At 33.5% G+C, this 27525-nt stretch overlaps 5 protein-coding genes across 6 annotated transcripts; 4 read left to right on the top strand and 1 right to left on the bottom strand.

Annotated features, from left to right (window-relative positions):
- Positions 1 to 580: 580 nt before the first annotated feature.
- Positions 581 to 5158, top strand: LOC107434372 (uncharacterized). The gene is made up of 10 exons (XM_016012385.4): positions 581 to 1071; positions 1186 to 1251; positions 1455 to 1635; positions 2136 to 2332; positions 2442 to 2492; positions 2900 to 2991; positions 3088 to 3152; positions 3870 to 3982; positions 4400 to 4504; positions 4594 to 5158. The coding sequence occupies exons 1-10, from the start codon at positions 754 to 756 to the stop codon at positions 4729 to 4731; spliced, it is 1326 nt and encodes a 441-aa protein (XP_015867871.3). The 5' UTR covers positions 581 to 753; the 3' UTR covers positions 4732 to 5158.
- On the top strand, positions 4675 to 9379 carry LOC107434378 (myb family transcription factor PHL11). 2 transcript variants are annotated; one of them, XM_025067475.3, is made up of 6 exons: positions 4675 to 4815; positions 7348 to 7424; positions 7540 to 7603; positions 7763 to 7838; positions 8553 to 8622; positions 8772 to 9379. In XM_025067475.3, the coding sequence occupies exons 2-6, from the start codon at positions 7377 to 7379 to the stop codon at positions 9165 to 9167; spliced, it is 654 nt and encodes a 217-aa protein (XP_024923243.3). In that variant the 5' UTR covers positions 4675 to 4815; positions 7348 to 7376; the 3' UTR covers positions 9168 to 9379. The 2 variants fall into 2 exon arrangements, with proteins under 2 accessions (XP_024923243.3, XP_015901330.3); XM_016045844.4 differs by lacking the exon at positions 4675 to 4815 and adding an exon at positions 5998 to 7118.
- A 307-nt stretch (positions 9380 to 9686) lies between these two features.
- LOC125419145 (disease resistance protein RPV1-like) lies at positions 9687 to 11556 on the top strand. Its single transcript, XM_060817859.1, has 3 exons — positions 9687 to 9738; positions 10084 to 10651; positions 11041 to 11556. The coding sequence occupies exons 1-3, from the start codon at positions 9687 to 9689 to the stop codon at positions 11198 to 11200; spliced, it is 780 nt and encodes a 259-aa protein (XP_060673842.1). The 3' UTR covers positions 11201 to 11556.
- Positions 11557 to 12094: 538 nt separating this feature from the next.
- LOC107434370 (isoflavone reductase homolog) lies at positions 12095 to 16653 on the bottom strand. The gene is made up of 4 exons (XM_016045836.4): positions 16125 to 16653; positions 12866 to 13106; positions 12534 to 12737; positions 12095 to 12396 (listed from the first exon to the last, which is right to left on the bottom strand). Exons 1-4 carry the CDS (start codon positions 16467 to 16469, stop codon positions 12233 to 12235), a joined length of 954 nt encoding a protein of 317 aa, XP_015901322.3. The 5' UTR covers positions 16470 to 16653; the 3' UTR covers positions 12095 to 12232.
- A 2049-nt stretch (positions 16654 to 18702) lies between these two features.
- LOC107408331 (uncharacterized) lies at positions 18703 to 25723 on the top strand. Its single transcript, XM_048463905.2, has 9 exons — positions 18703 to 19145; positions 19228 to 19289; positions 19387 to 19501; positions 19617 to 19740; positions 20885 to 20965; positions 21737 to 22075; positions 22540 to 22706; positions 22802 to 23637; positions 24061 to 25723. The coding sequence occupies exons 1-9, from the start codon at positions 18805 to 18807 to the stop codon at positions 25542 to 25544; spliced, it is 3549 nt and encodes a 1182-aa protein (XP_048319862.2). The 5' UTR covers positions 18703 to 18804; the 3' UTR covers positions 25545 to 25723.
- The last annotated feature ends 1802 nt before the right edge of the window (positions 25724 to 27525 follow it).

Below are 27525 nucleotides of genomic sequence, written 5' to 3' on the forward strand. Positions count from 1 at the left end.
AAGTCCTTATTGATTTTGGGAAATTCTAGACTGAGGAAATTTTAACCAAAATTTTGGTATCAGCAATTTGACATTGTTTCCTTGATTTTGTCTCTTATGATTCTAGGACATGGTTAATTTAACAACCATTAATAAACTACCAAATCATTTAATATTAAAATTTTGGTTATTAAATTTGGTATATATAGTACTGCCCATTGATTTTTATTCTTTTTCTAAATGAGTGTCAATTGTAATCGTTTTTATATGTAGGGATGTTGAGAATTAATTCTTTTAAATAATAACTTATATTTTCTTACGATCAAATGAAGAATCCAATGTTTGAACATTATTAATATAATATGCCAATTAAATGTTATAGGAAAATCAAATATATAAAAATAATTACAAATAAGATTAGTTTTGGATATACGAAATTATTATATTAGAAACTACAAGAAAATATAATTTAATAGACTTGTTATTTTTCTTTTTTACTGGGGACTTTTTTTTTTTTAATCTTAATAAAATCATAAAAAAAATTAAAATGTCAAATTTAAATGGTGATATAAATATCCAGCTAATAATTATTATTATTTTAGACTTGAAAAAAAATTAAGCAGAGAATTCTTGTATGCTATAAATACCAGAGGGTTTCAAAACCCTCCAGCCTCCATTGTCAGGGTTTAAGGAAGCTCCAATTTCTTTCTTCCAATTCATTCTTCGAAGCTCGATTTCCTCATTTCGTCTTCCTAACCATTGCTCTGAAAACCGATGGCTGCTTGTGCTAGTACAGCGAGATTCCTAATTTCAAGAGCAACATCGTCCAGAATCTTCCACCAACTTCTCCAACCTCGCCCTCATGATTCTCCTCCAATACACTCTCATTTCCTCAGAAACTTCCACTTCTTCGTCTCCCGAGAGTTCCACTCTCGAAGTTTCCAGAATCTTCGTCCCGCTTTTTCCAAACGCAGCATGGTCTCGGCCCCCGACCAGAGTCTCGACGAGTCCTCCACTGCTGCCACCACCGCTCTCGGCCTCGATAACCGTGTCCCAGCCACCATCATCACCGGTTTTCTCGGTTCTGGAAAGGTTCGGTTCTTTTTTTATTTCACTTTTGGGTTTTTGCTTTTCCGATTTTTATTGTTTGGTTACCGAGAAAGTGTGGGACTTGGAATTTCATGCGGTGTATTGCTTGCGATGCAGACGACTTTGCTGAATCATATTCTCACTTCGCAGCATGGAAAGCGGATTGCAGTGATTGAAAATGAGGTACATGAAATTATGTAAAATGCTTACGTTTTTTCTACTTTCTCATGGAAAGTGCTTTTGTATATATGATACATATCCAATTTATTAGTTTTCTAAGTAATGAAGAAAACTTATTATTCTCATACAATTTCTTATTTAAAAATATATAGGCTATTGCTGTTATTTCTTCTTTAATAAATAACAACGTGATTACTGTAATGCAGTTTGGTGAGGTGGATATTGATGGATCATTGGTTGCTAGTCATTCCTCTGTAGCAGAAGATATTGTCATGGTTAACAATGGTTGCCTATGTTGTACTGTACGCGGAGATCTGGTTAAAATGTTGTTGGAGTTGGTTAAGAAGAAAAGAGATAAATTTGATCACATTGTTATTGAAACCACAGGTAGGTTAGTTACACTTCAACCTTTGGAATTTTATAAATTAACTGGGTTAGCTGAGGTGGGACTTGTTTTAAGTATGTGCTCAAATCTTTTAAGTGCCACAATTTTGATTTCTATTTCTGAAACTAAAATGGTCACAATTTTAAAGACTTATATCAAGTTGATGTTTCCCTTAAAAGAATGAGAAAAAGATATAGAGATAAGAAAAGAAGTGGGTAAGGAAATGAAGAAAGAAATGGTTCCTTCCTTTAAAAGAAGTTTGAGGATTGAATATCAATGATCAGCTTTATATTTGATATGTGTTTGCTGTTCTTTGGTCCTGTGAGATTTGAGTAATATTTTCAGCCATTTGTGCGTGTGTGTGTGTGTGTGTATTTTTTTTTTTTCCATTTATGGATATTAATATACGATAAGGATCAGCTTTGACGCTTGGGGATTTCTCCTCCAAACTGCATGAAGAGCCAGTAAGGGAAACCTGATTGCTATTAAATCTTTTTTGTAGGACTCGCTAAGCCTGGTCCTGTTATAGAAACTTTTTGTATGGATGAACTAGTCTCTCGGTATGTGAAACTGGATGGAGTTGTTACTTTGGTTGATGCCAAGCATGTAGTGCAGCATCTGGATGAAGTGAAGCCAAGATTTGTGGTGAATGAGGCGGTAGAACAAATTGCTTATGCTGATCGAATTATTTTAAACAAGGTTGAGTGTTGTTGCTATTTCGTGCGTGCAACTTATTAATTTTACGCACTATTAGTCTCAAAACTTTGGCTATTTTTGTTTCCTGATGAAACCATAACTGGTTTGACAGATAGATTTAGTGACTGACACTGAGTTGGAGATATTGACTAAGAGAATCAAGGTAAATTCCCCTGTTCTAATATACATGATCTACTGTGTTTGGTTTGCTGATGATGGGACAAATCAGAATATAGACCTATTCGGGATTTGAATTGGATGAATTAAAATGGGCCATGCATCGAAACTAATGTTAAAGTGATGTGCAAGATGGTTGATAGATAATACTTTGATTATAGAATATATTAATATTCCAATTTTGTATATGATTGTTCCCATCAAATTAATTATGCAATTTCAACATAGAAAGCCATGGTGTTGGTGAACTTTAAAAGGTGGTTAATGCTTCTACCATGTTTTTCTGCATCTATTGAGTTTTCCAAGATAGAGGTTTCCCACCTTCCTAGGAAGAAGAAAATCCAGAAGAGTATTATATATCTTAACTTATTACTTTTTGTGAATTGATAACAGCATATCAATGGGATGGCACAAATTAAGCTAGCAAAATTTGGATCCGTCGACATGGACTTTGTTTTAGGAGTGGGAGGATATGATCTTGAAAGGTCGCTGTCTAATCTTTGACTATATGCTTTCTTGCATGTTAAACTAACATCATTGTCAAGGCTATAATATTTCAAGAAGTATACTTTAATTTGCAGGATAGATTCTGAAGTTCAAGTAGATAGTTCCTGTTCTGGAACCCATCTACATGAACCTGGACAAGGTATCATTCTTTTGCCCTTTTTTTTTTTTTTTTTTTGGGGGGGTTCTTTGTCCTGCCTTCTGTTCATCCTTCCTTTGGCCTCATTAGTACCTCATTTTGCAATGGAAGAAATTGAAAGGGGGCACAAAAAATTAAAATCAGTTGTATAAATTTCTATACAACACATTTGGGTCAGCTACCAAAAAACCTGGAATTTTTGGTTGTCTTAATATAGTCCCTAGACTTCTCCTTCTTAAAAAACCTAAATTATCATCCAAGATTTATGATATAATGTCTAATAGGTCATTTGTTAGGGTTGGATGGAGCTGGCCACATGCATACTGATAGGCCGACTACATAAAAATATATTTTTGAGTTAAATTTCGAATAAAGCTGATTGAAAACATAAGAAGACGATGTTGTTTCGGTCCTTAAACCTAAATTGTACTCCATTTTCATGATGAAAGAAGAAATTTGCTCTCTTTTTATGTAATACATGGATATTGGTCTTCCATGTTGATGGGATAGAAACCAATGTAGTAGGTATACCTTTTTGTTGATTACTCCATTGTCCATCCTAACATAGCATATCTATTTGTATTCCAAATTCGATTATTATATAGTTTTTCATTGCATCACAATTCCTTAACATGAGCCTTTCTCAAAGCGAATCTTAGATCCTTTTACTTTTGATCCACTTTTCTGTTGTGTGACTGTGACTTTGCATGGTTATTTCAGAATGCCATGATCATCAGCATCATCATCATCATCATCGTCGTCATGATCATGTACATGATTCAGCTGTCTCTAGCATTAGTATTGTGTCCGAGGGAACCCTTGATCTTGATGAGGTAAATAATTTATGTATTATACTGTACATACGTTGTTTATTTGTGTGTATGAGTGCTTCCTTTGCACAAACACAAACATACCTATGTGAATATTAGTTGAATGCATGTGCTGGGGATACATTGATAAATTGTGCGTTTCTAACAAATAAGGAATGCCTTATTGAAAAAAGAAAAGAAAAGTTAGCTCTTTGTAAGTCTCAAATAAATTCTGCCTTCTATTTGTCGGAACTTTTTTTTTTTTTTTTTTTTAAAATTTTATTTTGGGGTAGAAAATCTGATGTTTGTTTTCCCGATAGAGTCAATAGCCACTTGTATTGGCTATTTGCCTTTCTAGTTTCCTATTAGATTTATTTACCTTTTCCTATAATCTAATTTTAGAGCTTGAATAATCTTTCTTTTTGTCTTTTTATGGACCAGGTTGATGATTGGCTTGAAAGACTAATTGAAGAAAAGGGAGAGGACTTATACAGAATGAAGGGTGTCTTATCTGTAAATGGATCAGATCAGCGTTATGTATTTCAGGTTCTCATTTTTAATGATGGATATCGTGTTTGTTAATTTTGTTAAAATTTACATCTAATTTCTTTTTATTTCTGTTTTCCAACTTCCAGGGGGTGCATTCCACATTGGATGGCTGTCCAGGCAATACATGGGGATCCGATGAAAAGAGGATTAACAAGCTTGTGTTTATAGGAAGAAATTTGGATGAAGTTGCTCTAAGGAAAGCTTTCAAAGGGTGTTTAGTATGATGGAAAAGGTCGGCTCATATTCAATTTTGTGACAGTGGATCAATGCGCTGAGAACATGCTAAGAACGGCACATAGAATCACCGGGTGAGTGTAAGATAATGAATAATTTTTTTTGGCAGACTTGTTACTCAACTATTTATCTTCTGTGATTAATCCATTTTGTTAAAAGATGATAGTTGTTTTCTTCTTTTTTTCCTCGATGATATTGGGGGTGGGAATTTCGAACTCAGTATCATTGTTTAAGGAAGCACTGTATTATATTGACTTTGAAAGATGATGGTTGAAATTTAACTATTGAAGACTTAAGCTAGTAAAGATTGTTAAAGATTTAGTAAACATTGAATATTTGTACTTTCACAATGATGAAGAGTTTGTTTACCGGACATTTAAACGAACATTATTATTGAATGTAGAATTGTTTGAAACATGAGTTAGAAAATATGAGGATGATGAAATATTTCATCTTTGATGATGACGCTAATGATTGTGACATGTACCATTATTTAAAAGTTGAAATATATATGTATATATATATATATTTTATAACTTTTGAGGAAGCTGCTATGCAAATCAATACATAATCTAGTAATAGAAGCACAACGTGTTTTAGGCCATAATTATAAAATTTGTATATTTATTCGACTTCAAATGTATAATTCTATTATTATGTGACTGGCTAACATATACTTGCATAGGTGTTGATATGAGTGGTTGTATTAAAAGTCAATTCATACATAATGGTATAACATAGAAAACTTCAAAAACAAATTCATACATAGAAGTATAACAGAGAAAACTTCAATAACCATACTTAATGGGTATTGATTTGAGTGGTTGTATTAAAAGTCAAATTCAAACAAGCATAAAAAGTATTACATACCGATTAGATTTTTGAGAATTTCCATTATTATTAACTTTTGGAGTTGACTTGTAAATGTGTATATATATATATATATGTTTTTTTTTTCTTTTTTTCTTTTTTTAATTTTTTCCCCGAAATCAGAAAGATGAAATAGAAGAAAGAGACAAACTGTAAATCATCATCAATTTCAAAAGATTTAACGGTACGACAGAGTATATAGCAAATACCAAAATTTCCAATATTGATTTACTAAAAAGCAAACAAATGACATTACCCAGTTGAGAAACTCCAATTAAACTTTTTTATTTTTTGTTTTTTATTTTGGTACATTGTCGGATAATGTACGACATAGAGCTGGTATGGTAAGGAAGGAAAGAGGGAAAGAGGGAAAAGGAGCAAAAAGGCTTTCGAAGGAACAAAACAAAACAGCCACCCCACCACCACCACTACCACTACTACCACCCTTCTCTCCCAAAGTGGGACCCACCCGTAAGGGAATATTCTCGGGTCAACTTCATCAGCCCCGTCGTCTGCGGTGATTACGAAGCGTGTCCTTCTAATCGGGTGGACCCTACATGTCCTCCTCCTCCCACATGGCAATGAAATGACTTTGTGCTCCCACCTCCTTTCCAAAAACCACCCCCCGCCACGTGACTCCTCGAATATTCTTCTCCCTCTGCTCGCCGGCGAATATTCCACGCTGGCATCCACCTGGCATCTAAATTGATTCCTCTACATCCTCACCCTCTTCAATTCCCTATCAAATCCGTCGGATTGTTCCTTAAGTGTGAGAGTATTTCAATCCAACGGTTGTCAAATGAAGTAGAGGAACTCAGGAGGAGAAGACTATAAATCATTGGTAATATTATCAAATAGCGTCCCATCATGGTGTCTTCAGATTCGTCGCCGAGCTTCCCTCTACATGTCCTCCTTCGGATTCTCATTTTTATATATTTTTTTAAAAAAGTCAATAAAATAAATAAAAATGGGTTTTTGTTCGACTTTTTGAATCAAAATCAATGAATTTGTTAAAGAAATGGTGTTTCTTGAGGAATGAACATTAAGAGAGCAGAGAAGAAGATTCTTTCTTCTTTGGTGGGTTTCTAGGAAAAGCTTCCTGATTTTCTTTCTTGTTGTTGTTGTTGCTTACTTTTTTTTTTTTTTTTTTTTTTTGGCCTTTTTGAATTGATTGTGAAATTTTCACGGGGAAGAAAGAATGAGAAGGATTGGTTCGAAAAAGCAAAAGGTGGGGAAATAAAGAAAAGAAGAATCTAATCCGAATTTTGGGCTTTTTTTATTTTATTTTTTTAACGGAATTTAAAAGCATTCAAAAGGAAGGAACACTTAGTGAGTGAGTCAGTGGAAAGAGAGGTTTTTTGTTGAATTTGGGGAAGAGAAATGGAGAGGAATTTCGGATACGAAAATGGGGTGGTGATGACCAGAGACCCAAAACCCAGGCTCAGATGGACGGCTGATCTTCACGATCGATTTGTCGATGCTGTCACTAAACTCGGTGGCCCTGACAGTATGTCATTTTTTTTTTTTTTTAAACCTGAATTATAAAAAAGAAAAATTGGAGATTATTATAGCTGAAATCGAATTATGATAATTCCTGATTTTCTTTTTTGGGTGTATTTTTTGTTTGCATTTTTTGAAGGACATTAAATGTATAAAGTTTGTAACAACTAAAGTAAGGTCTAAATATGGTGTCTCTACCACAATTCTAATGCAAAAAAACTTTTGAATTGTTTCAGAAGCAACTCCTAAGTCTGTCTTGAGGCTGATGGGTTTGAAGGGCTTGACATTGTACCATTTGAAGAGCCATTTACAGGTTTTAAGTTTTTTCATAATTTTCTTTTTGCTGTTTTTTTTTTTTTTTTTTTATATATATATATATATATTTTTTTTTTTTAGTAATTGGACGTTTTTCCTTCTTTGAATTGCAGAAGTACAGACTGGGACAGCAGGCCAGGAGACAAAACCCTTCAGAACAAACCAGAGACATTAATGGTGAGCCAATTTTCCTAAAGCAAAAGTAGTTTCCTCTTTATTCTTCTCTCACTTTGGCATTTTCTTTTAATAATCTCACCCTCTTTCTTTTGTTATTCTGGCAAAAAGAACAAACTTGGAAATTTCTTTATAATGGGCATTACCTTTTGTGGATTCTAGGTGGTTCATATGTACAATTCAGTAACAATTCTCCAGGGACTAGCACAAATTCATCAAGATGTGATCTCGATCAAGCGTATGTGAATCCTCATTTTCTCATTTTTTGATTTTACATTCGAAACCCCTATTATTTTAGATTAGCTTCAATAAGTAGATATTTGGTATTAGTGAAATAGATTTTGATGTTGATGCTGAAGTTGTTTCTGCCTTTTAAGCTATAAATCATCAGTAATTTCTTACTCTGGACTCCCTAATGGAGCCTGGAACGACCAAAACATGGAAAATGTCTTCCTTTTTTTTTTCTTTTTTTTTTTTGGTGTCCCTTTGGTTACATAATTGGACTCCCTTTGCCTTTTAGGTATTTATTCCTTTCTTAAGAGAGTGTTCATTATGGATGGTTTGGCCTTTTAGACCCGATCCTATTGGTTGAAGTACTGTAAAAAGCAAAGAAAAGTCTAATTAAAATATTTAATGCAGTAGGGGGGAAAAAAGTCTGAAGACGTCCCCTGCTGATCTTGCTCAGAATAATGGAAAAGTAGGCTATATATGTATATGTAACGCCAACTTAATTTTACCCTCAGTTTTCCTTTCTGAAAAAAGGAAAATAATGGCAACAAAAACAAAGCAGTTTTCTTCTTTGTTCTCAAAAGCTTAGTGGATGAAATAGAATCTGCCATCTGTCGAAGCATAGATAAAGCATTCATAAACAAAATCCATTTATAATTTTATTGTTTCTTCATTTTAAATATGGCAATACCTTGATACTAATTTCATGCTATTGTGAAAACAGTGAAATCCCAATCGCAGAAGCTTTAAGGTGTCAAATTGAAGTGCAAAAAAGATTACAAGAACAACTTGAGGTATACATATAAATTTACATATATATATATATATATATATATATTGTTTAGCTATCACTGCATGCTATATTTTGCAGTTCACTGTCAAATTCTCTCTTCCATGGTCTGTTTCTTTCGGCTATCTGTGAACTAAACCTTTTCACAAACAGGTTCAGAAGAAACTGCAAATGAGAATTGAAGCCCAAGGGAAGTATTTGCAAGCCATATTAGAGAAAGCCCAAAAGAGCCTTTCAGTGGACATGAATGGCCCTGGTAGCCTTGAAGCTGCAAAAGCCCAATTGACAGATTTCAATTTGGCTCTGTCAAATTTTATGGAGAACATCAATGAAGTAGATAGAAAAGAAGGCATACTTGACATGAATGATGTTTATAAGAAAGCCAATGGTTCGACTTTCAATGTGTATGAAGAGGGAAATAGAGAAGAAGCTAAAGATAGTAAGCTTAAGGGTTCCATACACTTTGACTTAAATGCCAAAGGTGGGTATGATTTTATCAGCTCTAATGGAGTTGAATTGGAACCCAAGATGTTTACATACAGAAGATGATATATATATATATATATATATGTTGTTGGTGATAAAGCATGTGCCTTGACAGTTGCACACTTTTGTTTTCATGTAGTTTATATAAAAATGTAGTTAGAAATACTAATTATTTGATGCGGCCATTACCTCTTCTTGATTCATAAATTGACTCAATCTTTCGATGAACTTCATATGTACAAAAGTAATTAATACATCATATTTGGACTGCGTTAGTATTAGCTGAATTTATCCAAATTACCTGTATTAACAGGATTCAAATTTTTTTTTTCCCCTTTTTTTTTTAACCAAATTCGCATGGCCCTTCGTGAAGAAAATTAAAATTACCATTGTTTAATAACATGTTTAAAGAATACTCAAATAACTCCCTATATATATATATGTTTAATTTTTAGTTTCAGTTAACATGCATATAGTAGCACTAATATATTTATAGTTTGGAACATCCAATTGGGCAATACTCTCAAAGTGGTTTGGAACAAGCACATGCATATAAAATTATATTATTATATAGTTCCTTACATGAGAGATAGTGCTCTGTTTTTCTCTGCTTGTTTTAGCATGTCGAATACCAGTTGATAGTGTAAGAAATCAGAAACACAGTGAGCTTGAGAGTTGAGAGGATCCAACACTCTCGAGGAGCATATGCTCGCGCAATAAATAGAGAGACATAGATCAAACAATAATTTGTATGGGCGCGGAGCTATCAGACAATAATTGCTTGGTAAATATCGTACTATAACATTGTCTCTTTCTATATATTTTGTTTAATTAAGAAAAGAGCGATCCTAACTAGGGTTCTTTGTAAAATTATCAGTTAACTTGATCAAACTATGCTCTCCCTAGAGAATTATTCCCATTCTGAATGCATATAAATAGAGAGACATAGATCAAAGACCCATTTGCTACCCTTTTTGAGTATGTGGATTTACAAGGTTTTTATGTGAATATACATATGTCTTCTTCTTCTTCTTCTTCTTCTTCCTCCCTTCTTCTTCTTCTTCTTCTTATTGTTATATGAATCCTCTACGAGAGTACGATGTGTTTCTTAGTTTCAGAGGTTTGGACACCAGCCATAACTTCAAGAGCCATCTTTATGCTGCATTATGTAGGAAGAACATCAAAACTTTCATAGATGATGATAGACTTAAAAGAGGAGACGAAATATCACCTGCACTTGTGAAAGCTATCAAGGAATCAAAGATTTCTGTGGTCATTTTCTCAGAAAACTTTGCTTCTTCCACATGGTGTTTGGATGAACTAGTTGAAATATTTGAATGCAAGAGAAAAATGGGACAGTTTGTGATACCGATCTTCTTTGGTGTTGATCCATCACATGTAAGGAAACAGGAAGGGATTTATGGAATTGCAATTGCAAAACTCGAGAAACGTTTCAAGAACAACAAAGAGTATTATAAGGTCCAAAAATGGAGGGCTGCTTTGACTGAAGCAGCCAGTCTATCTGGTTGGGATTCACAAGTCACCAGGTAATTAATTAACTCTTAACTTCAAATATTATTTATACATTTAAAGAGAATTTTCTTTTAACTAAGAATTATTTCCAATTTATAATAAATGATAAAATGATGTGACGATGACACCTCAATTAATAATTTGAAAATAAAAACTAAATTGGAAATATGACAACTAAATTAAAGAAATGACAATTTTTTGTTGATATTTGTCATATCACTATGTCTTCTGATACTTCTACATGACATCTCTCGGCAAATATGTGTGTGTGTGTGTGTGTGTGTGTGTGTGTGTTTTCTTCCAAGAATAGATTAAAATTTTCTGTAGATAATTAAATCCTTTTTTACTTGTCTTTGTCTAATTATAATTTATTATTACTAATTTGTCCTTCAATTTATGCCAGGCCTGAGTCAAAATTAGTTGAGGAAATTGTGGATCATATTGCGAAGAAATTGTTCTGTTCTATGTCTTCAAACATGTTAGTTGGAATTCGAATATCATCAGTAATTTTAGTACTGACAGCTGTGGTTCTAATGTTTATAGAGATTGGGAAGCGAAAATAGATTTGTTAGCTAGCTGCTCGAGAAGAAGAAGAAGAATTGTTAGCTAGTTTGGATTGACACCTATATGTATGGCTTAATTAATTGGGTCAGAAAGCTTAACATTGATGGAAGCTTCAAATATCGAATTCTGAACGGGCTTTGATGGAGTGATTTTTTAATAACTTGTTAATAGGAAATTCTAATTACTCTGAGATTTAGCTATATATCGGTCACAATATATCAATGACATTTATGATGGCTAAAAACATTATTTAACTACAAATGGAGACTTTTAGCGACCATATTTATTGTAGCTAATGCCCTTGCTTTTCAAAGTGTGTGGGTTATATTGGAAAGAAATGTATTGTTATGCTCTATATCTTCAAAAGTCATGGTACAGCCCTTGTTCTAATGCTTGTCGAGATACTGCAAAATTAGCTTGGAATGGCTCCTATATATGGCTTATTATATGAGTGATTATTGGAACAACATATATGTATATGTATATGTATATATATATATATATATATATATACAGTCCGTTTATGGTGCGGACAATCCTCATGCAGACCACAGTATTGGTGACGCTTTTTCATAGTATTGGTGATGATTTTCTAAGAAACCGTCATTAATATTATAAAAAACTGTCACTAATACTGCAGTCCTCATGTGGACCGTTTTCACCATAGAATTTCCGTATATATGTATATGTATATATATATATATATATATGTCTAGTATATAGAGAAAAATCAAATTAGTCAAGTAATTTTAAAGAAAAATCAAATCTCTTTTTTTTTTTTTTTTTTTTTTGTGCATTACACATTCAAAGCTGTTACAAAAAACCAAGCTTACACTCTTCACACACTTGCCCCCCACCCCTTTTAATATTGAGATCAAAGATTCCAATTCATATCAATCACAGAAGAAACACTGACCATTATCATTGGTTATTCCCATAACTCATTCAAATTGTTCGCTAATTGATTTCCACAAACTTTTATTACATCACACAATTAGAATATAAATTATATATATAATGCTGTGAGAATCTTAGAGATAAATTTTCAAGAATTCATCCATTCGGGTATATTTGACTTCGGGATATAGTTTGGAAGCTTCTTCTTCATCTTCTCCTAGTTCAAAGTTTGTCAAGCATCCTTCATAGAAAATATGGTAAAAATGCCCCACTCCTACTTGGCCTGCGTAATCCATACCTAAATGTAGACAAAAGACAAAAAAGAAAAATAATAATAAAAACTTAGAATTAAAAATCACCATTTTTATTAACAATATTGGTTTATCTTCGATCTTTTAATTAGACTTGAATTGTGCATATACATAAGACACATACCTTCCATGGAGGCAAGGAAATCTTTTCCAGAAATGCTTGTCTTTTCTAGCTTCTTCCCACTAAGATTTTCCCATTTCTCTACCAATTCTCTTTGGGAGAGAATGTTTTCTGGTGGCCTAATGTAGATTGTTTTGTTCAGTGTTCGAGGATCATCTATTGTCTTAATTGTGTATGTTCCCACATCATCTTCGTCCACATAAATTACTAATACCACATTAAATATTCAATATAAATTATCTGATATATAGAACCTAATAAATAATTCATATATATAATAATTTATATACATTTATTAAAAAAAAAATCCAATATATATATATAGAGAGAGGTACCTTTGGTGTTGCCATCTCCATACAAAAGGACTTTATCTTTTGGAGGCAATAGTGTAGCCATTTGAGAGAGATTGGCGGCAAAATAAGAAGCAAAGCAATTAGCAGAAACATAAGTGAAAGGGATTTTGGCAGCCTCTATTGCTTTTCTCACTTCCATTTTCTCATCAAATGTTACTCTTCCTGGCTCTAGTGCATGTCCCATTCTCGCCGGATCGATACCAAATTCCGATGGCAAAAAACGCTATCAAAAATTCATTTGGAATCATCACTAATTAATCAAATGTTTCATTACATTCATTTGCTCTGTGTGTTTTGATGTTAATTTCCACAGAGGAAAAGAAAAAATGGAAAAGGACAAAAATAAATAAATAAATAAAAATTTTCTCACATGTTTTAAATTTTCAGCTTCAAACACATAACCTCTTAAAGTCAACAATGATAATAATAATAATTAATTAAAAAAAAAAAAAGGTAGGGAAGAAGTGTTTTTCTTCATAAACAGACACATCTCTGTGTATAGGTGGGTAGTGGAGAAAATTATTTTAATTAATTAATTTTTTTGTTTTCAATAGTCAAACCAATGAAACAGATAGGAGACCAGATTTTCGAAAACTGTTGCATTATGTTCCAACCATTTTCAAACAGATAGATTATGCATGGACCAGCTAGGTGCTTTAAAATATACCACATAAAATAATTGGTATCGATAAAAAGTGGTGTGGAGAAGAAACAAAAGTTTTCACATCCATACGGCCATACAGATAATACCAACAAATTAATATTTGTAATAAGTAAATATTAATTAGATTCATTGAAATCTAATAAGTGGTACATGTAATGTCCAGAAGCAGTCGCTGACAACTTTATGTAATTCCTTGTCATTATTTTCCCCTTTGAGGAAGAAAAGTGCTGCACGATACTACTCTAAATGAATAGTGACACTAAAAAATTAATAATCGTCCACTTATAAATGTTTTTAATCGGTTCGTATATGGTGAGGACGGTTTTCGTGCGGACCACAGTATTAGTGATAGTTTTTTATAGTATTGGTGACTATTTTCTAAAAAACCGTCATTAATATTATGAAAAACAATCACTAATACTGTGGTTCTCATACGGACCGTTCTCACCATAAAATTTTCATATTTTTAATAAAAAAAAAAATATATATATATATATATATATATATATATATGTAGCATCAGATTATTTCAGAATGACTATTTATTCTAAGCTTTATAAAATTCTCTACAGTCTTTAATTTGCAATTTGAATAAAAATGACAGACAAAGACATAAATAATTTAATGCTAAATCTCTTTTCCATACCTGTTAATTTAGGGATAAGCTTCTTTTGCTTTGATTTGAAATTGATACAAAAACAAATGAGAGTGATAGTTAATTTTCTAAAATTTCAACTTATATTTATAGTTCATCAAGAATTTTTTTTTTTTCTCTGTTTATATGATCAAGACCACACGACCAGGATTGAATCCCTACTTGTCCATATTCATATAAGCATAATTAAATTCTGCCAACTTGACTGAATTTAACATATCGAAAAAGGAATTACATTTTTTTTAAATCAAAGTTTTCATTTAAGATAATCAATGAGAAAAAGAAATAACGACAATAATGATCTTATCAGTCGGTGAGTGCATGTTACAAATCTTTGATTCTTTATACAATAGTATGATCTGTGGGACCCTTCTCCTCTAAGTGGTCTACGCAGAAGAAAAAGAAACAAACCTCTTTATTAGTTTATTGACTTATCAGCTTTGACTATTTGTTTATGTATAATTTGTTTCAAGGGGCCTCTACAAATTTGATCACCTACCACCTTATGACTTTTTTTCTGTTTTCAGTACTTTAAAATTCTCTACCTATATCTTTGTGCACCAAGTTCAGAAAGGTTAATTTCACTAAATTATGAATAATTAGTATTGCCCAATTATTAATATATATATATATATATATATCAACAACTTTGATAGAAAGCGAATTACCTTTCCATATTTCCCAACCTAATCTATGCTTTTGATCTCCTTCCTTAATCCTTATTCTAGAAACTATATAATGTCGATATACGTTTCAACTACTTCAAGTATATAAATATATATATATATATATATATGTTATATGTTTCAACAAAATGTTTATTTTCAAACTATAGGATACTTAGTCAATCAATTTTATTTGTATTATACAATCTCATGTACTTTTCAAAGTTCATTACTATTCTTTTTTTGGGCAAAGTACTTAAGTTGATTGAATAATATATATATATATATTAAATATATAGGCTTCAAATAGCAGAACCAATGGTTTCTCCAACCTAAATATCTATTGCATGCATTATGTTGTGTATTTAGTTTTGTTAACTCAAACTATACTAGTTAAAATTGTTCAATTACCAAATTAATTAAATTATAACTAATATCCCAAATATATTTAATTAAATTTGTTCAAATGACCAAACTGTTCCATTTGACTCTGTTTTAACTAAAAAAAAAAATGAAAAAAAAAGATGAAAAATATTAATTAAGTACTATTTGGCCACATCTAAAAAGTACTGGGCCAAAATATAATTCAGCTTAATTATCTTTGCTTATCTCCTGAGGTAGAAAACCAAAAATTAGTTTTCCCCAATTGTTTTTTTAACTAGCATAATTATCATTATGATCATGGGACTGTCCAATTACTAGTTGATGTCCAATTAGTAGTTGATAACATATATATATATATATATATATATATTTATATTCTCAAGTTAAATTCTATCATAAAACTTTATGCATGTTAGGAAGTATACATACGATGTCGTTTACCACCACCTGATTAATTTCTTCAGCTAATTCGGGGCATGATCAATACACCTTGAAGCAAAACTTGGAATTATTCCAAAGAATGAGGATGGAATTCAGTACTATTATCTTGAAAGGAATTCTCATTACTTTTCTTTGTTTGAGGCATAATTTTTTCGAATTTAATGTGAATCATTAAAATAAAGACAGAAAAAAGGAAACCAAAACAGAAAGTAAAGACAGGAAAGAGAAAATAACCAAAAAAAAAAAAAAAAAATATTTGCAGAAAGAAGACAAAAAAGAACCAAAAACCCTTTCGAAATTAATTATATTATATACAATATGAATTTTCTTTTATCTGGGAATTCTGGACAAATTTTGTCAGACCTATCATAAGAATAAGTTAATTAATTTAAGTTTTAACCAAATACTTAATAAGAAATTATTTAACCTTACCTTAACATTTCCTGCTAGTTTAATGGCTTCCACAAGCTTGAGCTGCAACAAAATATTGTGACTGCGAAAATGCACACCGGACATGGTGGAAATCACAACATCAACAAGTTTCACCGCTTCAACAAGGCTCTGCAAATCAGAAAACGAAGCTTCGACTAGGATAGCTCCTTGCTTCTTGAACTCCAAAAGAAGTTGAAGCTTTTCAATGTCAAGCCCAATCTCTGGTCGTTTAAGGACATAGGTTGGATATCCTTGGCTTAGACTTGCCTTAACTATTCTCTTCCCTATATACCCTGTTCCACCCACAATAAGAACTTTGCTCTTTCCCATATTTTCCTTTCTCATATAATATTGTTTGGCTTCCGATCGAGAAATTGAAGAGAACCTCAGTGACTTATATGGAGAGAATTATCAAGCTCGTTTTCCGACATTTCATTTTCAGGGAAAAAAAAAAAAAAAAGGAGAAAAGGAAATTCGTTTAGATTGCTTGGCAATTCCTTCTCCACAAGTCACTCTTCATAGTTGGTGACATAAAAATATTGAGAAAGTTTTTTCAACCTGTTGATGGAGTTACGTCAATTATGTTGAATCTGTAGACATTTGTTTTTTTACTCTATGGTTATATAAAAAAAAATATCTTTATTGATTATTATTAATTAATTAACATTGTAACAAATCACTAATTATGGGGATGCACACATAAAAGTTGTTTTTGTAAGATCCAACTGTTTTATGTGTGATTAATTTGTTCTGTTGCCCCCTTTTTTTTTTTTTTTAGGGACAAAAATAAGGAAAATTTTAGACTGTTTAAGATCTAAGGGTTAATTTAGATGTGAATAATGGTAAAGATATCAAATAAATCTAGTTGATTACTTTTAATGTTATTTTCTAGACAGTTTTGTTATAGTGCATATCAGGTATATCGATATTTGTTGTGTTGCCTGGTTTTTTTGCTTTTCTTCAGACGATGTTTAGGGCGTAGTAAGGGACCAATTTAAATATTATTTTGGAAAAAACTAGATGTTAACTTGTCGGCATTTTTCATTAACTTATTTTATTTTTTTTCCCTGGTAATATATATGGTCAATCTTAAACCTTCTTTTTTCGAACTATGGTCAATCTTAAAATTAGAAAACCTTTCTTCAAAAAAAAAAAAAAAAAAGAAAAAGAAAAAAAGAAAAAGAGATTCTAGATGATAATTATTATTTATTTGACCGATTCCATAACTACATTTTTTCAATAAGCGCTAACAATAGTAGACATCCAACGTAGAATATAAGTGGAGCAACATCATTTTCTCGTGGAAAAGTTTTATATATATATATATATATATATTTGTATATAGTTTTAGATTTTTATTCTTTGGAAATCTAATTTCCATGTAACATGGCTCACTATGTTGCTCACAATATGGAAAAATTTGCAACTTGTGTAATACTCGGATGGAGTGGATTAAGGTTGGCCTAGAATTTGTCTTAAAAGAAAAAGAAATTCTACTTTATATTTGACATTTTTAAATGTGACAAATTAATATTAATGATTATCATTTATGCTGTAATACTTCATTTTTATTGAAAAAAATCTGGTATTTTTCTCACTTGATGACATTTTTGATTTAGAATTTTTAAAAAATTATCCATCTTTGAACTGTTATCACATTTAAACTTCAAAATAGTCCAACCATTTAAATTTTAAAATTTAAAATATCAGAATTATTATTATTATATTAAGAACACCTTGCACCATGCCTATATGCATCTTTTTACATTTTTCAAGTCATTACATCACGTGAAGATAACTCCACGTTGTCTACTTTAACAGATATTTAGGGAGGAAACAGAACAAGTGGTTCAAAGGGCTAAAGTGGCCTAGTTCACCTAACTTGGTTCCAAACCAATATAAATGTTACACATTACAAATTGTTTTTATATTTCTGTGGGTTGGCGTTGGCGCATCATTAATCATTAGACTTCTGATCGCTCCAACATCATCATCATCACAACCAAGTTGCTTTTATTTTTTTGGTAATATCATCACAACCAAGTTGGGTGAGCAGAGACACACATATACCAATTTGTGTAAATCATACTAATATGGTAAGAGTATACTTATTATGGTGTTGAACTTCATTTATGTTTTTGCCATGTGTTTACAGCTAAACACAAAACTATACATGCTAAAATATTATATTTATAAATTTAAAAATAATTTATTTTCAAATTTTCTGGATTTTGTGATGTGCAATAAATGAGAGAGTGGTTTTATAAAAGAAATAGTGTATCGTCGCCAAAATCTACACAACTATTAATTTTGGCCGAAATAAAAAAATAGTATTTGAAAATTCGCATTGTTCAAAAATATTAGTTATTTTCTCCCAAAATTACGTCAAGCTGATGAAACAAGAGGGTAATATTGTAATTTTATTCCCAAAAAAAAAAAAAGAAGAAGTTGAACAGATAGCGGCCCAAAAAATATCAGCTAGTGGGCCACCGGAGGATCCTATTCAACTATATGGGCCAATAGAATATGGACCTGGATCAGAGATAGGGGTCGTTGGATTGAAAAATGGGTCGAGACAATGCAAAACAGAGGGAATAGACGAAGAAGATTGATTTTAGAAGAAGAAGAAGAAGAAGAAGAAGAGGAGAACGTTTGGAGTTGGAGTGAGTGAGTGGTGGAAATGGAAGAATATCCGGAGGAATTGAGGAGTCCACCGGTGAGTCTGGTGGCGGTGGTTGGGTGCGGAGAGCTCCACCAGGCGATTACGACGCACCTCCACTCTCAGCAGCCTCCGATCAACTCCCTTGCACTGCCCGACGTTTCCAAGATCTCCTTTCTTATATCCCCTAAACCTAAAACCGATTCATCTTCTTCTGCTGCTGTTGGAATTCTGAAGAGAGATTGGCTGCAGAAGCACCGCACCAGGATTCCCTCCGTCATCGCCGCACTTTTCACCTCCGATCGCATCTCCGGTGATCCAGCTCAGTGGCTTCAGCTCTGCTCCGATCTCGAAGAGCTCAAGTATTATTTTATTTTCTCCAGCCATTTGATTTTGTTTTTTGTTTTGGAAAATTGGTTATGAAATTCTCTGTTTTTGCGGCAGAGCTTCGATTCGTGCGAGGAACATTAGATTGGTGCTTGTTGTTGTGCATTCTCATTCCAAGGGTGTGTTAAGCATTTAATTCGTTTTTTTTTTTTTTCAGTTAATTTTTTTTTGGCTTTGTGGAAAAATTTTGAATTTTGTGAATGTATTTTGGTTTAGATGACATCACTGAAGATCGAATGCTAGCTTTACGAAAACGAGCTGAAGTTGATTCCAAGTACATTATTACGTTTAGCCAAAATGATGCTTTTGAACTCAAACAGTCTCTTCACAGGTTAGTCATTTACTTCTTCTTTATAGCCATGAACCATGAACCATGACTACCTCAATTTGAAAAAAAAAAAAAAAAAAAAATTAGAAAATTTTTCATGTTCATCATATTGATGCAGGTTGGGGAGCATATTTGCGGAACTAGCAAACACATATTACAAAGACGAAGGGCGAAAGATTAAAACAAAAATAGAGAAGAAGAGTTTTAGTTCAATCGAGTTGAGCATTCGCTATTGCTTCAAGGTTAAGGATCTTTTACTTGGATGTTTGAGTAAATAAGTGATTAACTGTTCTGAAGTGTATGATTGTTTTTGTTGCTTTGAATTGTTTACCGCAACCATTACTTTTCAGTTGAATATTGCAAAGTCAAGTGTGGTACAGAAAATCTGACTAAAAGTTATAACAGGGAGATGGTTAAAAAGAGATCTAAAGTAGAATGCAGAGAAATGAAAGGGGTTTATAGTGCCTTTTACCTATGTACACTGAGAGATTAGAAACTTTCACTGGTGAACATAATAATATTAGAAGAACTACTGTCTTACTTTTCTAGCCCTATCCCCAAATACGTGTCTCTGAAGAAATATGACACCCTCTGAAGCTCTAGTTTGAGATGGTAGACAAGTCTTTATCATGATGAAGTGTAAGCACACACATCACACATCTTTCATGATGACATGAAAATTTTCACCTACTGAATCCATAAAGATAGGAGATCTGGGCAGGCTGAGATTCCAACAAAGTGGTTCTTAAAATACATGTTGGAAACCAGCATGGCTCAAAGTTTTGAGTTGTTTAGTTTGGGCCCCTTGTACATTAATCTAGAATTCCATCTTAACTTCGTGATGGTTCACAAATATCTTCAACTAGCTGCCAGGTTTCTTAAGAAGGAATGCATTTATCTGCTTTATTTGGCTATGTAGAAGTCTCTTAATGATGTTGTAGATTTCGCATCATGGTGTTGGTGTGTACGCACTGCTTACGATGTTAGGCTACCAGTTTTGTCCATTGAGTTCACCTGTTGGACTCAGTTAGCCCATTAAAAGCTGAAGAATGATACAAAATGGGACGTCAGTGTTGGTGTGTACGCACTGCTTACGATGTTAGGCTACCAGTTTTGTCCATTGAGTTCACCTGTTGGACTCAGTTAGCCCATTAAAAGCTGAAGAATGATCCAAAATGGGACGTCAGATTAGTTTATGGTTTTCGGATGCAAAACTCTGACATTTGGATATGCGTCCAGTTGACAAAACTTTTATTCAATTAGGATCCTCTATCACTTTGAGCATTTTATAATCCATCCTGGAGGTTTGCATTTTATATCTCCATGAATTTTGTTCTTTCTGATCCTGTTTTAGCTGCTGATTAGTTTTCTTATATGAATTGTTAGGTTGCTGTATATGCAGAGTTTCGAAGAGATTGGGTTGAAGCTTTAAGGTTCTATGAAGATGCATATCATGCACTACGCGAGGTATGTTCACGGTTGCTTCGCTGATTTCCCCATTTACTTTCACTGTCTTAGTCATGCTCCTTGTATGCCTACTTTTATGTGCTAGTTTTAATCAGTAGATGGCAGATACCTAGCCAACCCATGAAACAGGATTTTCTTTATTGTGACAAGCATCATCATTTAATTTCCTTATTTTCTGTTGGAAAAAAAAAAAATATTGTGGAAGTGGCTGCATCATCAAATGCTAGGGTATCTCGACAAAGTTTCAGCTGTAAAATTTGATAGATGGTTGGAGTCTTTCTGGTGCATTTGAACCTTATTCACATAATAAAGAGAATGAGCCGAATTAGTCATGCTCCTTGTATGCCTACTTTTATGTGCTAGTTTTAATCAGTAGATGGCAGATACCTAGCCAACCCATGAAACAGGATTTTCTTTATTGTGACAAGCATCATCATTTAATTTCCTTATTTTCTGTTGGAAAAAAAAAAAAAAATATTGTGGAAGTGGCTGCATCATCAAATGCTAGGGTATCTCAACAAAGTTTCAGCTGTAAAATTTGATAGATGGTTGGAGTCTTTCTGGTGCATTTGAACCTTATTCACATAATAAAGAGAATGAGCCGAATTATTATATTTGACTTCTCAAGTGATTTGGAATCTACGTTGGCTTGCATGTGCAGTTTTGAATCTGTTACTTACAATCATCTATCAAGTGGTATCTGCATTTCTATGACCCAGGGATGTCTTAAGCATTTATATTATCTGTCATTTTGATTTAATAATTATGCAGATGATTGGGACATCAACTAGAACTACAATCCAGCGCTTGGTTGAGATAAAGACTGTTGCAGAACAATTGCATTTCAAAATATCAACTTTGTTATTGCATGGTGGAAAGATTCCTGATGCAGTTACATGGTTTCGCCAGCATAATACTTGGTACAAAAGGATCATAGGATCACCAGAAGCTGTCTTTCTTCACTGGGAGTGGATGAGTAGACAGTTTTTGGTATTTGCTGAGTTGCTGGAGACAAGTTCTATAGCCATTCCTACTATTTCATCTGTAATTGTAGGCACTGCTGAGAGACCTTTGACTGAGTGGGAATTTCATCCTGCTCATTACTATCAGGCCAGTGGTCCTTTTTTCTTTCAGGCATCATAAATTTCACATATCCAAAAGAGTATGATGCATTGTATTGTAAGAAATAATTTTGAGCATAACTTCATTTGAGGGAAATATTTATGTGTACATATACTTCTGACAATAATTTTGATGCTTAGGCCGCCATATAGAGCAATGGTTCTTTTCTGGCTATTAAACTTATGCAAACTTCCCCTTTCCTATTATTTGTGAATCCCTCTCCCTAATTTCGTGAAAAAAAATTCCATTACCCAGCTTTTATTTGTTATTCAATTGTCAATATAGCTAGGGTCAATGATAGTACTGGCAGGATGTTTCCAATTGTCCGACTGAAGTATTCTCTGATTGTAAAGATAGTGTGAATTATGATTAATTTGCTGTTAGCCACTTGCATTAATAATTTTGAACTATAGCTTTTACTGATTTAAAAACAATATGTAACCTTGAAACAGTTAGCTGCTCACTACTTAAAGGAGAAGAGATCTTCCTTAGAATTTGCTGTGTCAATGTCTGAAAGTCTTGGTGAGGTTGACTCTAGTGCTGAATCTGTGGTACCTTCAACATATGTGGGTCAGTTTGCTCGATTAGTTGAGCAAGGGAATGCACATGTTATGCAACCGTAAGTCTCGGTTAAAAGATAATATCTTGTTTGAATATCCTCATTCATTTGCGATGATTCTAACTAAAACTTGATATTTTTATATCTCTTGGCAGTCTTACTGATGATGAGTATACACGTTATGCAGTTGCTGAAGGTAAAAGGTTTCAGGATTCCTTTGAAATTATTGCTCTGCTCAAAAAGTCATATGAATCGTACAGTAATCTTAAAGTCCATAGAATGGGCTCTTTTTGTGGGTTCCAGATGGCCAAAGAATATTATGGTGTGGGAGATTTTAGCAATGCAAAACCACTCTTTGATGGTATTGCAAGTTTATACAGACAAGAAGGGTGGGTGACTTTGTTGTGGGAGGTATTGGGTTACCTCCGAGAATGCTCAAGGAAACAAGGTATGGTAAAAGATTTCATAGAGTACTCACTTGAAATGGCTGCGCTGCCTGTATCATCCAAAACTGGTGACCAGCTTTTCGGATTTAAAGAATGTGGTCCAGCTGGCCCTGTTAGTCTCCAACAAAGAAAACTAATACACAATGAAGTTTTTGGGTTTATTTGTGGAGAACTGGAGTTGGCATCGTCTGACGAGAGTGCAAATCTCAAAGTTACTGTAGATAATCCACTTCACCTTGAGATTGATGTTGTCAGTCCTCTCAGATTAGTTCTTCTTGCTTCTGTTGCTTTCCACGAACATATAGTCAAGCCTGGTTCATCCACATCAATTACACTATCGCTTCTATCACAACTACCCCATACGGTTGAGATTGACCAGTTAGAAGTCCAGTTCAATCAGTCTGATTGCAACTTCATCATTGTGAATTCCCATAGACATTCAGGTGCCTTAGTCGATGGTCACCAGGGTCACCGTGTAGAGACTGCTTCTTCTTTGTCATTGTCTACAAATAGATGGCTACGGCTGACATATGATGTCAAATCTGGTAAGTCCGTTGTTATTTCTGTGTTCACAAATGTATAGATTATACGTGTGTCAACTGTCTTACAAACAGTCATCAATTTCGTCAGTGATCGATCCATGATATATATATATATATATATTTTTTTATTTATGATTGATCCATAATATATTTTTTTATGTGTCTCAGATTTTTATAAGCACTTTTGTTTTGCCATTTTTTGGACGTTGAATTATAAGACTAGTCATTTTGTGATGATACTTGTGTCCTTACAAACAGTGGTCAATCCCATCAGCAACCAATACATGATATATATATATATATATTTTTTTTTTTATGTATGATTGATCTGTGATATATTTTTTATGTGACTCAGATTTTTCTAATCACTTTTGTCTTGTCATTTCTTGTATGTTGAATTATAAGAGTAGTCATTGTGTGATTCAGATGAAAGTGGAAAGCTGGAATGTATATCTGTTATTGCCAAACTGGCACCCCACTTCACAATCTGTTGCAGAGCTGAAAGTCCTGCTTCGATGGATGAGCTGCCTCTCTGGAAGTTTGAAGACCGTGTGGAGACTTATCCAACCAAGGATCCTGCTTTGGCATTCTCTGGCCAGAGGGCTATACAGGTTGAAGAACCAGAGTCACAAGTCGATTTAAATTTAGGTCTTTCTGGTCCTGCATTTGTTGGTGAGAGCTTTTTAGTCCCTGTTACTCTGGCCTCCAAGGGACATGCTGTTTATTCTGGTGAGTTGAAGATTAATCTGGTGGATGTGAGGGGTGGTGGCTTGATCAGTCCTAGTGATACTGAACCCTTCTCTATGGATACTCATCATGTTCAACTTCTCGGTATTTCTGAACCTGAAGGGGAAGATGAATCTCAACAGGACACGGACAAAATCAAGAAAATACAAGAATCTTTTGGATTGGTTTCAGTTCCATTTCTGAAATGTGGAGAATCATGGTCATGCAAACTGGAAATCAAGTGGCATAGGCCCAAACCAGTTATGCTCTATGTGTCACTTCGTTATAGTCCGGATAGCAATGAATCAACTGCTCAGAAAGTTAATATCCACAAGAGCTTGCAAATTGATGGAAAGACTGCAATCATGATCAGCCATCGTTTATTGCTGCCATTCCGGCAGGACCCATTATTACCCTCGAGGATTAAACCAGTTAATGATACTGATCAGTCACCATCACTCCCTTCGAATGAAACAAGTATACTCATCATTAGTGCTAAGAACTGTACTGACGTGCCATTGCGGTTTCAATCCATGTCTCTTGAAGTAGATGGTGATGACTTTGGAAATTCATGTTCTGTGCAACATGGTGGTGAAGACCTTTCAGACCCTGCCCTTGTTGTTCCAGGTGAAGAGTTTAAAAAGGTTTTCAGCATTATTCCAAAGACAAATTCTTCAAAGATTGGGTTAGGGAATGTATGTCTAAGGTGGAGGAGAGATTCTGGGCTTGATGAGCAATCTGGCACCACAGTAAATTCAGTTTTGACTAAACAGAAACTTCCCGATGTGAATCTGGAGGTATCGCCTTTGGTACTGAGATTGGATTGTCCTCCTTATGCAATTCTTGGAGAACCCTTTACATATTTTATTGAAATTCAGAACCAGACACAGTTGCTTCAAGAAGTTAAGTTCTCGTTGGCAGATGCACAAAGCTTTGTAATGTCTGGGTCACATAACGACACTGTCTTTGTTCTTCCAAAGTCGGTGCACGTCCTCAGTTACAAACTGGTGCCACTTGCTTCAGGAGTGCAACAGTTACCTAGATTTACTTTGACCTCCGTGAGATACTCAGCTGGGTTTCAACCATCAATTGCAGCTTCAACTCTTTTTGTGTTTCCCTCAAAGCCTCATTTCAAGATGATTGATGTGCAGGACAAAAGGATAAAGTCCCTTGCAACTGAATAAAAGGTACATATATTCTATGATATAATATTTTTGGAAAAGTTTGGTAACTGTAGGTCGAATAGAATGAATTTAAAGACAGTTGAGTACGGTTGTTGTGCAATTTCTTCATTAAAGTTCATGTATACCACTATATTGATATGTAGTTGCAAAATTATTTAGAAAACAAGAGATTTAAATTACGTTCTTTTGGAAGTGGAAATTGGCTTTCAAATATGTTATTATAATTGAAAATCATAAGCGAAGGCGTAGAACAGAGATAGAATCCATCGTAGCTACTTCAAATTAAAGAAATTTAAACTTAAAAAATGACGGCTATTTAGAATAAAGTTTACAACATAAACACAACCTATAATCACGTATGGAACACTGCGGTAGCATAAAATACTCTAGACTTTGGAGTATCCAAGTCCATGTTTCAAGGCTTGGTCCTTTAACTTTTTACAATACTATTGCATTAAGTAATCCAAATCTCGTGTCTACATGAACGGTTTAAACATAGAACTAAAATGCATTATCTCTTTTGACATCAGAAATTCACTCTATCTGCTTGTATTCAGAGCAGAGTAATAAAAGTTTACCGAAATAATCATCCAAACTAGTCTTTTCAGACTGTTCAAAATAATCCATCTGACACCCGTCCGAATCATGTACCCAGCTCTCGACGTTCTCATTCTTATAAGAAAACTGCAAAATCCAATAAAAAACCAACTTAAATGACAAGAAAGAGAGGAAACGGTAAACAAACTTGAACACACATTGATATGAGAGAAGAAAAAAAAAAAGAAAAAAAAAGAAAAAAAGAAAAAAAGGAAAAGAAAAAGAAATAATTGATAATGATATAACTCTTTACATATCCAATAAAAAGCAATATATATACCTTCAATGATTTTACTCGTGATCCCTCAATGAAAGAGATTATTTGGATGAGGAGCAAGCCAAAGCAAAGCATCAAGCGCTGAAGTAAGATATGTCAGGCTTTCCGAATCTTGAGATTACATAATGGCGGAGGAAGCGACCTTGGTTCCAAATAAAGCCACTCTCACCATTCTATTTCCCATAAAAACCGAACAAACAGAATGTAAGAGAAAAAAACAAAGTAATGAAAACAATTAAATCATCCGGTACACAAAATTAACGCATAAATGTATACTTACATCCTTAGAAGTCCTGAAACTGAGTGTTAATGTCCGGCAATATTCACCAAAGCATTCTAAAAAATTCCTCAAATTGATAAAGAACTTGGATTTCCTGTCAAGTCGACAGTAGGAGAAATTAAGCTTGACATCTAGTTTAGCTTTGGAGTTAAATAGTTGAGGTGCATAAATAATATTACATCCACCCTCAGATGTAAGTGAAACCAGATTTGGAGCTTCAATGTAACTCAAGTATGATAAAGGTAAATAAGTGAAGGAACTACAAGGTAAATAAGTTTGATATTTTTCAATGTAACTCAAGTATGTAACTCCAACGTCTCAAGACAAAGAAATTGAGAGAAGTTATATTTAACCCGTAATTCTGGAACTACATATAAGTGATGAAATCACAGATGTTTGAGACTTGAGAACTACTGCTTATCTTAATTTCAGGAGGTCCAGCTAATAAAGATAAATAAGTGAAGGAAACCATATTTGGAGCTTGAATCTCAATTTTATGAAAATTTGCCTTATCCAAGTCTAAAGTTTTTGGACATTAAAGATGAAACTAATTGATCATCTAGTTGGATGCAAAAACTAATGGAACTTAGAGAAGTTGCTTTTGATTCATCTGCCTTGTATAGTCTGTGTTTCTAATTTGAAATATTTGAGATTTGGAGTGGGGAAGCTGGTGATGTTAAATCTTACAGTAATTTGTGAAGGTAAGTTTTGAATCCCCTGCAACAAATGAGATTGAGATTCTCCATGCAAGGGGAGCTGAAGATCATATCCTGAGACGTCGCTAATTTAAAGATTTGTCATGCCCAAAATTTTTATTGATTAAGCAT

This window comes from Ziziphus jujuba, chromosome 6 (genome assembly GCF_031755915.1).
Source record: "Ziziphus jujuba cultivar Dongzao chromosome 6, ASM3175591v1".
Classification (NCBI taxonomy): domain Eukaryota; kingdom Viridiplantae; phylum Streptophyta; class Magnoliopsida; order Rosales; family Rhamnaceae; genus Ziziphus; species Ziziphus jujuba.